Source organism: Myripristis murdjan, chromosome 9 (genome assembly GCF_902150065.1).
Source record: "Myripristis murdjan chromosome 9, fMyrMur1.1, whole genome shotgun sequence".
Classification (NCBI taxonomy): Eukaryota; Metazoa; Chordata; class Actinopteri; order Holocentriformes; family Holocentridae; genus Myripristis; species Myripristis murdjan.
The window spans coordinates 32,434,466-32,447,267 of NC_043988.1; the positions used below are offsets into that span (position 1 = coordinate 32,434,466).

The 12,802-nt window shown below is 41.1% G+C and overlaps 1 protein-coding gene across 1 annotated transcript in view; it reads left to right on the forward strand.

The window, feature by feature from the left end:
• cds1 (CDP-diacylglycerol synthase (phosphatidate cytidylyltransferase) 1) overlaps positions 1-9,651 on the forward strand; it is a 45,739-nt gene extending 36,088 nt beyond the window's left edge. Inside the window, exons 9-13 of the mRNA XM_030061120.1 lie at positions 1,817-1,885; positions 3,769-3,921; positions 4,757-4,876; positions 6,146-6,249; positions 8,011-9,651. Of these exons, the coding sequence (XP_029916980.1) occupies positions 1,817-1,885; positions 3,769-3,921; positions 4,757-4,876; positions 6,146-6,249; positions 8,011-8,146 (582 nt within the window). The 3' untranslated portion in view covers positions 8,147-9,651. The remainder of the gene's footprint in view (positions 1-1,816; positions 1,886-3,768; positions 3,922-4,756; positions 4,877-6,145; positions 6,250-8,010) is intronic.
• The last annotated feature ends 3,151 nt before the right edge of the window (positions 9,652-12,802 follow it).

Here is a 12,802-nt window from a genome sequence, read left to right on the forward strand (position 1 = left end):
AAAAAAAAAAACCCAACAAACACCATTTAACCACACACTTAGCTGATGAATTAATGAACAAACTGAAGGTATTCAGGTAGTTTTGTTTTAAATAGTCTAAGCAGCACTTTTGCCTTTGAAAGAATAATTGTTGATTTCATATTGTTATCCCAAATCTCTGAATGAAAAAAAAAATAATAATAATAATAACACAAAAAAGAGAACACTGGAAATCGTAGTGTTTTTTTTTTTTTCACCCTAATGTACAAAACACACCAAACTAAAACCAAAATCGTGACCTAAAAACCACAATACAACCCTAACCAGGGGTTTATTTAACTATTACAGCCCTAATAAATATATAATTTCCCCCTTTGATCAACATCTGAATGCATTTATTCCTTTATTTATTTATATATTTCATCACTACAATATTTATTCATTCTCTCATTTAGGCCTTTCTGCATTTATTTAGTATTTTTTCACCTATATGATAACAATATGATAGAGATCCTCAGATGCGTGCTCGCTTTGCGCCGTGATGCGAGCAGCCAGCTCCCCACAGCTTCCAGAGACACTTACATGACAAGACGGCCGTCCAGCTGCTCCGCTGTAACCTGAACTTCGTGAAAGTGGAAGATTCAGGCATCGAGCCACTTCCCTCAAAGTGCTGAACACAACACGGTCAGCCTCCGTGTCAGCAGCTGCACCTCAGCGGACCCAGCGGTCTGCCGGCTCCTCCACCAGGAAGCACAGAAAATCTGGAGCAGCTTTTTCAGCCTCGTTTGCCAGCCGTCGCATTTCTCTGGCTGCCGCTTGCCGCCTGTACGCACCGGTTAGTTTACTAAGTGCAGTCAGGCGAAGGCAAACACAATCAAACAGTACGCTCTAATATCAATCAGCCAGCCTTTCTTAATGTTTGGACAGCAAAATACAAAAGTAAGTAAATACAGAGATAGATAAATAAATCAGGATAAGTAAATTGTTCGGCAACAAAAGGAGAGAAATGCAAGAAACACATAAATTTGTCAGATTTTATGCATTCATTTGTTTCTGTGTGTGTTTGCTTTTAAACGTACACATTCATTAATTCACTCACTGAGGCATTAATTTATGGTTTTGGCACGTCCAGTCCTCCATAAAAACACAGCCGTCACCTCCCAGAGCCTCGCTCAGACCTGGGTTTGTGCTGCTGCTGCTGGGCTAATAGAAACACGTCATCACCTCACGCTGTAAATTTAAAATGTAAATCTGTCCCCTCGTAGCACATTCAAAGGTACAGTCTTCTTGTTTGTGTGTGTGTGTGTGTGTGTATCTGTCCCCCACAACATGGATGACTTTGTTGGGGATTGGTGATTTGAGTGATAACACAGGTGAACACATGATCACTCAGGAAAAGTGCGATAAAGGTTCAAAAACTAAAAAATCCCACTGTTTGCTTTTGCTGCAATACAGTTCCATTTTCAAGAGGAACTATCTAGAAAAATCAGATTTTTCTCTCTTTTCAGTCTCGTGAAGCTCAACAAAATGGCCCCACGGTCGAGTTCGCTGAGAGGCAGTAGAAAATTCATGTTTTAAAAATGTACTAATTTGGTTTTAGCCGTGTAATGTTCAAGAGAGAAAGGCATGCGGCACTAATGCGGGCTAGACGCATGAAGGGGAGGGCTCGTACGATGGCACCATTCTCGTGAGAGCTGCATAGTAAGAGCAGAGGGGAGCAGGAAGAAAGGAGTTGCTTTTTGGAGTCACATGCCGTCTGTGGCGAGGGCAAATGGAAACCCCGTGTCATCGTGATGTGAAAGACAGCCTCTGTTTTGTGTGTCCGGCCTCCCTGCAGCTCTCGCCCAAGAAGACCTGGGAGGGCTTCATCGGAGGTTTCTTCTCCACTGTGGTCTTCGCCTTCGTCGTGAGTACACTCCCTTTGGCTTTCACATCACTCAGTCATGTGTCTCATATTTCTCTTTCCGGTTAATTTTTCAGATTAACCATGTAGTCTCCTATTCAGTATTAAAATCTCGTTTTTCCTCATAAATGAAATGGGGGAAAAAACCTCGTGGGATGAGATAAACCACTTGTTTGCAGTGCAGTTTCACTTGTCTCAGGAATTTCAAAGGGAACAAGTACAAATCTGTTGAAATGAGGCAGATCGGCCCACTAGGATCAAGAAAATGAACACTTGATTCAAGAAAATTCAGGAATCAAGTTGTTAATTATTCATCCCACTGGCAGATTTTTTTACCTTTTTGGGAGGAAAATAAATTAACATTGAAAATGAGACTGAATGAGGTATTAAGACTTTTTTACAATGCACCCAGATACCTATTATTATAAAATACCAGAAAGTTGAATTTTCAGATGTCCAGGTGGTTGGTTACTTGCCAAAGTGGCTGATAGCGGAGATAAACTTTAATTAATACTCGTTTTGGACACAGTACTCTTTTTCGGACGTACCCAGACTGAGACAAGATGTTCGATATTATTTTCACCTCTGTGCGTCCACTCGTTCGGTTCATATGGTTAGTATTTCATGTCTGCTTAGCCTAAATAAGAGCTTCAGAGTTGGTGTAAGGTTTATTTTTTCACCTTGACAGAGCCAGGCTAATGACTCCCATAGACTTCAAGTCTTTATGCTAAGCTAACACAAACTGCTACACTTAGAAACCGAACCACTGGACATACAGAGGTGAAAATCATATCGCACATCTTGTCTCAGGCGGGGTAAGTCGGAAAAAGCATATTTTCCTCAACACTCTGGAGTGCTCCTTTAACCTTCAACAGCCACGGACAAAATTCATCAGTGTGTGTCTGCTGCCTGTTGGCACTTTCCATTCATGCTCCCAGCTGTGAGCCAGATAGTGATTTCTCAACATTCAAACACGTGCTCTGCATTTCCTCCTCCACATTGCTTTTAAATAAACTTAGTTCCCCTTTAAAATTTACTTTCATGAATTAATCACATGCCAGCCAGAACAGTAAACTTTTTTTTTTTTGCCCATTGACCACAGTGGCTGCGGCATCTCCAAATTTAGCCGCTCCTTTCACTATTCACCCCGACGGCTGTATTTTTAGAATAGAGCAGGCGTGCAAAAATGAGGGTCGGTTATCTGCTTAAATGGCCGGCGGAGCAGACAAATGAACCAGTTGCTGAAATTTATCAGGATCCGGCTGGTGGAAATCCCCCACTCAGGAGACATTTGGAGCTTTAACTAAAACCACGAGGCTCACTCCAGCAGGTTTGGTGATGTGATGATATACCAGCGTACTAAGGATGCACTTTTTTTTTTCCTATATTCCTTGTTTATAGTGTTTATATTGCTTTTTGCTATTTATTATCTGTTTATAATGTAAATTATGCTTCATATTTTGCTATCCACTTTGCTGCTGTAATGCTTGAAATTTCCCCAGTGTGGGACTAATAAAGGAATATCTTATCTTATCTTATCCTATCAATATTGGACTCTTTTGGCTTTCGTCTCATTATGATGGCCCACTGGCAGATGCAGAAATACAATACACTGATTTTCAAAATGCACACAGTCACTGGTCAAAATAAGAAAACAGGTTTGGGCAATCCTCACAACAGACACAACCAGGGCAGATTTGACCTATTTCACATTTTGGCATGTCGTATCAGCAGATATTTTCATTCAAGACTCACACAGACATTTCATGTTAAAGCCAACATTGCCTGATAGGGATGACGTGCCGTTATTATCGTGCATCCTTACTGTGTACCAAATCAGAGTGAATCGGCTGATCTCTCCATTATGTGTTCTGTTTTATTCCCAGCTGGCCTACCTGCTGTCCCAGTTCCAGTACTTTGTGTGTCCCGCCGGTTACAACAGCGACACCAACCGGTTCACCATCGAGTGTGAGCCGTCGGACATCTTCGTGCTGCAGGAGTACACGCTGCCGGCTGTGATCCAGAACACGCTGAGATGGGTGAGGCTCTGTCTGTCTGTCTGTCTGTCTGTCTGTCAGGACGTACGGCGAGTCTCTGCAGAGGGAACTCGACACAGCGACGTCAAGTAAAATGAAGAATCGCCTCCTGTTAACGGGGCGGGTGCGGACAGGTGGCAGGGAAACGCTCTGATGTCATTCAATCCTTTTGACTCATCACCAAGTGAAATACGCACCTTTTCTGTCGATGCACACACCGCTGCAGTCTTCAGTTTTACTGCACATCAGCTGAATTACAGCTGCAGTCCAGATCAAACCCAGAGTTTTTAGTAAAAGTCTGACAGTTTAGAAATTATCAGTAAATTTCCATGTTTTAAAAAGTGGGTAACAACACCTTGAACTACAGAAACACAGAGTTTCACTCAATTATTAGTCTTGATGAACAGCAGAAAATAAAGTAAGCTGTATTTATGTAGCACCTTTAAAAACAGGGGAAAAAATGATTTTACTGTGTTTTTGTTGTCTTACATCAGTAACTTGTAGCAATATGAGCAATATGTGAGCATTTTATGAATATTTATTTGCGTAAACGAAACTTGCCATATAGATTTATATCATATTAATTGTGCAGCCTTGGATTTTTTTCATTTTTTTTATTCTGTAGTTTCCTTACAGCATGTGGGGATGCAGTCCAGATTGAATCATGTAATTCAGTCCGCTGTAATGAATCTCTGAATGTTAAAAAAGCAACTTATCACGGTGTTCAACTTGTTTTACAAATGATCGGTTTAACATCCTCGTTACATGCACGCCGTAAATATTTTTTTGCTGTTAATCTGCTCACTTTGTGGTGTTTCTTGCTTGTGATCTCTTTCAGAAAACGGTGACCCTGTACCCGTTCCAGATCCACAGCATTTTCCTCTCGGCCTTCGCCTCTCTCATCGGCCCGTTTGGCGGCTTCTTCGCCAGCGGCTTCAAGCGAGCCTTCAAAATCAAGGTGAGCTTAGCCTCTCCTTCTCCTCCACACACTCACACACCCATTAACTTCCACTGCAGTGTAGTTTCATTCATCAGGGATAGTAGCATTTACTCGTTTCCCCTGCCCTGCTGTGTTTTGTGGTTATTTCATTTGATTTTGAAGGTGAGATGTGTTTCCTAATCCCTTTTTTTCTGCTTCATCTGCACCACTTAGCAGTTTGAACCTTTTACCATCTGTGCTCTTTGTTGTCTTTGTCTTTCATCAGTGGGCAGTTAAACTGAACCAAGCAGCCTGCACTAAACACTTAGCAACACACAGGTTTTGGCTCGAGGGGAAACATCAAACCGAGCTCCGACTTGAAGGGACAGGCAGCTGTTTGTCGGCAACACCCGCCGTAATTACCCACGTTCATTAGTGCAAACGGTCCAGCACGGCCGGTCTTGTGCTCTTGGCCACCAAACAAATCCACTGCAGATATTTAAGAGCCTTCGTCCCGCCAGCAGCTCAGCTCTCTAACATCAAACCCACACAAGTTACTGTGAATTTTGATTTAATAACGAACACAAGCTTATTTTGTGTTACTTTCCCTTTATTTTAGAGATGCATTTTACTGTCGGATGAAAATATTATCTCTTTAAATCTTACTTTGACACCATCCAGAATAGTGATCCAACGATTTTCAGTGGCTGATGCCTTAATTTAGAGAGCTGATAATATAATGCTGATATCGTGTTGTTGTTGTTTTTTTGTTTTGTTTTTGTTTTATGTTTTGTTTTTTCTTGCATCTGATAAAATACGATTTCGTTATAATGACAAATGAGACACAAAATGGCAGATCTTAAATGAATGTTTATTTAACTCATGTTACTGTCTGCTTTCTCTCTGTTTGGTCAAGTAGATCTGCACTTTGTCTGCAGTGCACTTACTTTAAATAAAAATGTATCAAGTAAACAGATTTCCACAGGTAATCAAAAAACTAACCTTTGTTAGAAAAAGAAACAAACAAAAAATTTTTATGAATGACAAACAAACAAACTTTTATTGCACCTCACAGCATTGATCACAAGGGGGAGCCGTGACATTTTGTTGCACAGCAGAGACGCTGACAGGCTGCCTGCAGACGTCTCGATGTCTATCAGCCTCCTGAGGGCCAGTTACCTCAAAATGCCAGATAATGTAATCAGCCGACCGATTAATTGGTCTGTCTCGAGTCTCAAGACGCACGTGAGTCTCAGCTGTTTCAGGTCTGAGTTGCATCGTCATTCCTGCGTCTGTTCTCCCCGTCAGGACTTTGCCAACACCATCCCCGGCCACGGCGGCATCATGGACCGCTTCGACTGTCAGTACCTGATGGCCACCTTCACTCACGTCTACATCGCCAGCTTCATCAGGTGAGCACAGAAGCTGCTAGGTGTGTTATACACAAGTGGACAGTGGTAGTAGGAATCTAAAAATCTAAAAATATCATTTATATTACCAAAGCTTCTTCAAGCTGTAAGGATGAGGATAAAGTTTATTAGTATCCACGAGGAGAAAATGGGTTTGTCACCCGAGTCAGACAAGAAACAAGGACAGCATGAAAATCACAAGCAGGAATAATCATTTTACACAGCAATCAGCAAACTGTTAATAATAACAGTCTCCAGTAAATATATCAAATCATTAATTAGTTTGTACAGCACTTCTTAAAGTTGCAAAGTGCTGCAAAATAAATAAAAGGATGCAAATAAACACACAAACAATCAGCAACAGCAAAAGGAAACGTTTTCATGGCCGACTCAGGCAGAGCTCAGAAACGATACTGAATTTCTCAAAAATAAAAGATTACAGCATTTAAACAGCAAAATGACAGCAAGGAAAAGTTTTATGTTTGTTGCCGTTTTATAAAATCTTTTCAGTTTTTTTTCCCTTTTGACAAAAGAATAGAAATAATTTAACTGGTAGACTGAACCACTTTACCCTCCACAACCTTCGTCTGGTGGCTACAAGTCATTTCTCTCTGGTTCTAAACATTACTGTAAAAAAAAAATATACATGACAAATCCATATTTTTCTTGTTGAGCTGCCACAGTGGCTGCTTCACCTCAAAGCCAAATGTATTTTTAGAGTTGAGCAGCACTTTCAAATACGAGCAGGCAAACTCAGCCAAAACACAGCAGCATGTGGCTGGCTGCAGTTTTACCCATCGCCTAATGAAGTTAAAAAAAAAAAAAAAAAATTTAAATAAATAAAAATAAAAGCTGAGTAAGCAGCTACTGAAAAGGCAGAGAAAGAGCTGGAGAGAGGTGAGTGTGCATTTTCCTGGCATGCAGCTGCCTGAGCTGCTGTTTGTGTGTCTGTCTGTTTTGGTTTTTCATATGAATAAAGACATTTTTTAGCCTCTGAGAGCGGCTGGACTCGGCTGGACTCGTCCCTCCTGTCTACATATTTCTATTTCTACCCAGAGCAAAAACAAATGCAATAAAAAGGACAGTAATATACAGAGCAATTAGTGAATGGAATGCATTACCTAATCATCTAAAACAAGAAAATAGCAAAAACAGGTTTAAATTCTTACTAAAACAATACCTTCTGTCAAAGAATGATACATAAATTCTAATTATATTTAACTTCTCTGGGTGAGTACTTGTGTTGGCCTTTGTGCCAGTTGGGTATGTGTGTGTTGACTGTGATTGAAGTATCTATTATATATATTCTGATGTATTAAAATATGAGCTACAGGTGTAAGATTGGTGTCATTTTACCCAATGGAGGAATAATATCTTTAGTTACCTCTCTAGGGTACTGGCAATTATGGCTGTATTTAAATTCAGTGAAACTCAATGTTTGGAGCTTGTCCTGTCTAATCGTGAAACAGTTGTCCTGTTTTGTGGCCTGGATGTTTGTCTACTTATTGTATTGTATCTTCTTTTAAACTGTGTTGCGTCATATGTCATGTGATGTTATATGTTGTATGTGTAATAATATGATTTTGTGTGATGAATGCGGACCCCAGGAAGAATAGCTATGTTTACATGCTAATGGGGATCCAAATAAACCTTGAACCTTGAACTTCATGCAGCTCGGCTGTCAGGCGAGGCGGTGGGAGTTTTTCTGGTTGTTACCGTGTCAGTCACACTGCTGCTGTTGTTGTTGTTGTTGTTGTGTTGCAGGGGCCCGAACCCCAGCAAGGTCCTCCAGCAGCTTCTGGTGCTGCAGCCTGAACAGCAGCTCAGCATCTTCCACTCGCTGCACTCCCACCTGAGAGAGAGGGGCATGCTGCCCCCTGCTGCCGGCCGGCCCGAGTAACACACCCGCAGCCTCACAGGATGATGACTGCACTGTGTGCGCGCGCATGTGTGTGTGTGTGTGTTTGTGCATGTATGTGTGGGTGTGAAAGAGATTAGTCTGGGGAGTTTGTGTATGCCTATATGTACACACATGCTCACACGCACACACACACACACACACACTCAGACACGAGTTGTATGGTAAAGCATCAGAGCGTCCATCGTCACCGACCTCGGCTCTCCATTTGATTTCCAACCAGCTCATTACGAGCCGAGGTGACTCTCCCGACTGGATTTACCTCTTAGCCAAAACAAACAAACAAAACAAAACAAAACAAAACAACAACAAAAAAAAAGGACCTTTGCGGACTTCATTGCTTTCCACCGGGACCTGCGCATCAAAAACAACCACGACGCGCTCCACGGGCAAACAGGCAGTCCCCATCCTCAAAAAACTCACCGGCTGCTCTGAAGAAAATGTCTTAGTGAACAAAACAGACTCTGAAGCACACGGTTTTTCTCGACGGCGGGCGGACTGTGAATGTGCAACTTCCTTCTGGATGGCAGACATTGCACTGATTTTAGCTGAACAGAAGGAAGACAGAAGCTTTTACCAGCATAAATGTTGGGCATGTGGACTTGAGCTATACAGCAAAGACTGTCACCATTTGTCTCTCTGGGGATCGGGGGAGGGCGGGGGGTCAGTGAAGTTGCAGTGGGGATTTTCCAGAACACTTTAGACCCTGTGTTTTTTTTTTTTTCTTCTTCTTCTTTTTTAGACTACGCTCTATTTAACGGTCTTAACCTCACCACGTATCAAATCATGAAGCATGTACTCGAGTCCTGTGTCGGGCTTCTGCTTGAACAAGGCCGTGTTTACTTTCCTCCTCCACGACGTGACCTAGGCTAGCTTTTAGTTTCTGTGTGTCCAAGTAACTCGCACAATAAAAGCTTGACTGTAGGCATGGATAGCAGTCACTGTTAATGCAGAAACTAGAGCAGCAGCGGCACATGCCAAAACAACACTTTACAGTGCACTGTGTGTGTGTGTTTTCCTCAAGTTATTATTGTATTACTGTACATAAATACACTGATGATATTTAGCTGAAAAAAAAAAACTAATATATTAAGAAAAACATCTTAGGTGACCTGTTGAGGGGGGTGAAAGCTTCACTTTTAAGCTATGAGAAGTGATATGCAAAAAAAATAATAATAATAATAATTATGGGATGTAACTCATTTGTAGCCTCTAGCATGAACAAACTGTATGGGATTTTTACCAGGTAGAGACTTAGATCTGATCTGAGGTCGCTGCTTATTTTTTCGAGTGTGGTGGGTGACTTTTTACTTGAGATTGTGAAAAAGAGACTGTGCTTCCTTCATCCAGTTGAGCAATGATTTTAGTTGCACTGTAGCGGCGGGACGAGGCGGGGGGCGCTGCACCCACCAGACGGCTCCCACGGCTCCCACGTTCCTGGACTAAATGTTTGTCAAACTTTAAAAAACAAAAAACAACAACAAAAAAAAAAGACAATGATTGCTATTTTAGAGTCTTCTTATGCATTAAATCACTTTTAAGGATTGTCATATTTGGAGGTGGTTTGCAACATGACATGTTGTTGCAGTGTGAGATAAATGATTGAAAGATGTGTGTGTAGGTAGAGTCATATACATATATAGATATACATATATATATATATGATCGGTGGTTTATCAGCAATAGTTTTTTATTATCTTATGCAATTGGATTCTTTAAGGCTATGGGTCAGATTTCTGTGTCGGCGGGCTTATTTAAATTGAATTCTGCAGGAAATCTGTTGCATTTCTGATGATTCACACACACACACACACTGCAAAAACGCAAAATCTTACCAAGATTATTTGTCTTATTTCAAGTCAAAAATGTCTTATTTCTAGTCAAAATATCTCATTACACTTAAAATAAGACATGATCACCTCAGAAGTAACTTGTTTTTAGACAATTTTCACTTGTTTCAAGTGAAAATTCACTTGAAACAAGTGAAAATTTGCTTGTTTCATTGGCAAAATTTGCCAGTGGAAAAAGTGAAAATTCACTTGAAATAAGTGAAAATTAGCTAGAAACAAGAAACAAATTTTGCCAATGAAACAAGCAAATTTTCACTTCAAACAAGAGACAATTGTCTAAACACAAGTTACTTCTGAGGTGATCATGTCTTATTTTAAGTGTAATGAGATATTTTGACTAGGAATAAGACATTTTTGACTTGAAATAAGACAAATAATCTTGGTAAGATTTTGAGTTTTTGCAGTGCACACACACACACACGGTGTTGTGATGAATTGGACTCTGCCCCTGATAGTGTGTTACAAGGCTGTGTTTTCGCCCGGCGGGGGCTTCTCTGAGCTTCTCTGTTTAATCCAGCCCTTCTCTCTTTCTCTTCCTCTCTCTTACTCTCTCTCTCTCTCTGTCCATCAGGCAGAGTCTTCCAGAAATGTTTACCAAAGCACTGTCTGATTAACACTGATTTCCTCCTGTTGTTGTGACGAGCTCCGCGGCTCGGCTCCAAACAGAAAAGAAAAAAAAAAACTCCTGTTCCTGCATCCTCTCCTCGCTGCGAAGAGGTCCAAACGGTGGGAGGGAGGTGTTTGGGACGGAGCCGCCAAAAACAGGAACGCTAACTCGCTGTTGCATCGCGGCCCGAGCAACGTGTGTCACTTTATTCTGTTGTGCTTCCTTGAACTGTTGGGACGTGGTTTACCAGCCAAGACGATGATCTAATTTATTTGTCCAGTTTGTTATATTCACGTTTTCCTCCATGGAAGTGCATTTTGGTGTGTTTTCTCCCATTAGAAATGAATGGGGTTTTCGGGTGGGACCAGCTGTAATGTACTGTATAACTGTATATCTAAGCCCTCTTCCTCTGGCAAAACACACTACTACTTTTTTTTTTTTGTTCTCGCAGGTTTTTCTGTATGAAACCTGTCGAGTTTTACAACTGGCTGTTCAGAATCTGTACACGATGACGCGAAGCACGCAGGTCATCTGTGCGACTGTCAAAACTAACACAGTCTGACCAAAAATAGAAGAGACAGACACCAGAAACAGCTGAGGGATTTAGTGTTAGAGACTCTCAGAACTATTTTACAACCGTAGCTCGAATTAGATCTAACTTATTGTGTGAACAAATTTAGATTTTAAATTATGAAGTCGTACACTTTGGGTAAACGTCATAATGGACAGACAAAAAGGTACTGTAGCTCTGATGACCCAGTTGTCAGGTAATTATTATTATACACTGCAAATGTTGGGTTGCATGTCTTTTTAATTTAATTATCGGTTTGTGTACATTTTTCTTTGATTTGCTTTATGCAGAAATGTTTTCTAATGGAAAAATCTATAGCTTTAGGAGTGGATAAGATTGGATTACAGGAATTGTATTGATGAATACTACTGTTAATATATGGGCAATACAAAGTGATGTATAAACCACATATATTATTGATATCTTAATTATGGATATTGTGAAGCTGTATACTGTATGGAGGTGAATAAAATCTTTATTTTTTTCTTTACAATGTCCAGTTTTTGTGTTACGCACGTTTGAAATTAAGTGTCAGCAGGTAACAAGTTGAAGAAGGTAGTATGGCTGCAGTTTATCTTCTACATACATTCATGAAAGGAATATTCCAATGTTTTGGGTAAAATACCCCTTTTTCCAACAAACCCAAACAGAGCTAGGCTAATGACTCCTATAGACTTCAACTCTTTATGCTAAGCTAATACAAAATGCTATCCACAGGAACCAAACCAGTGGACGTACAGAGGTGAAAATGATATCAAACATCCTTTCTCAGTCTTTCGAAGTCGGAAAAAGGGTATTTTGCCCAAAATATTGGAGCATTCCTTTACCAACAACAAGATTAACAAAAGGAAATACTTCATGTTTGCTTCACATCAAAGGAGCAACTTAAGATTTATTCACAAAACAAGGCATGACAAGTCATGATTGGACATTTACAAAAAAAAAAAAAAGATTTTGCACAGTATTAAAGAGCTGATGCCCTGTCTGCAGTCGTCGAGCTGTACAAAGAGACGCTGCCTTCGCTTCCAGAGCAGAGACCAGGAACCGTCTGACGGACAGGACGGACACGCCGCCGTGCTGGAAGAACGACAACGCTGCTACTGTACCGACAAAACAGGCCTGTTGTCTGTGCAGTGCTGCGGCGTCCAATGAGACGGAGGCGAGTGAAGACGCAGCTGGTGTGACGGGGTGGGCCAACGGCATTATGGGACGGCTTCAAGGTCGACAGCTATTGGTCGGATGTGTTATCCAAAGGAACAGAGTGTCACTATGGACTCTGATGGTCATTGCTTCAGTTTGAGCAGCAGTGCAGTGATTTCGATGCAGGCAGCTGACCGACACTTAACTAGTTAGACAATGATTTACAATTTGACAGTTGAGTGAAATACATCCCAGTCCCTTTATAATATGCCAAGTGGACGCATGCAGTCATGGCAAATGGCTTAGGCTTCCTTCCTTCCTTCCTTTTGAATGTACTTTGCACTCAGAGGAAAAGCCGCTAATCGACCTACCGACTTTAATTAAAAACAAAAACTGGCTTATTCCCTCAGGGAGGAGGAGGCGATGTGTTTTGATTCGGTTGTCGCTCTTCCAACACGGCGATTCCAGCT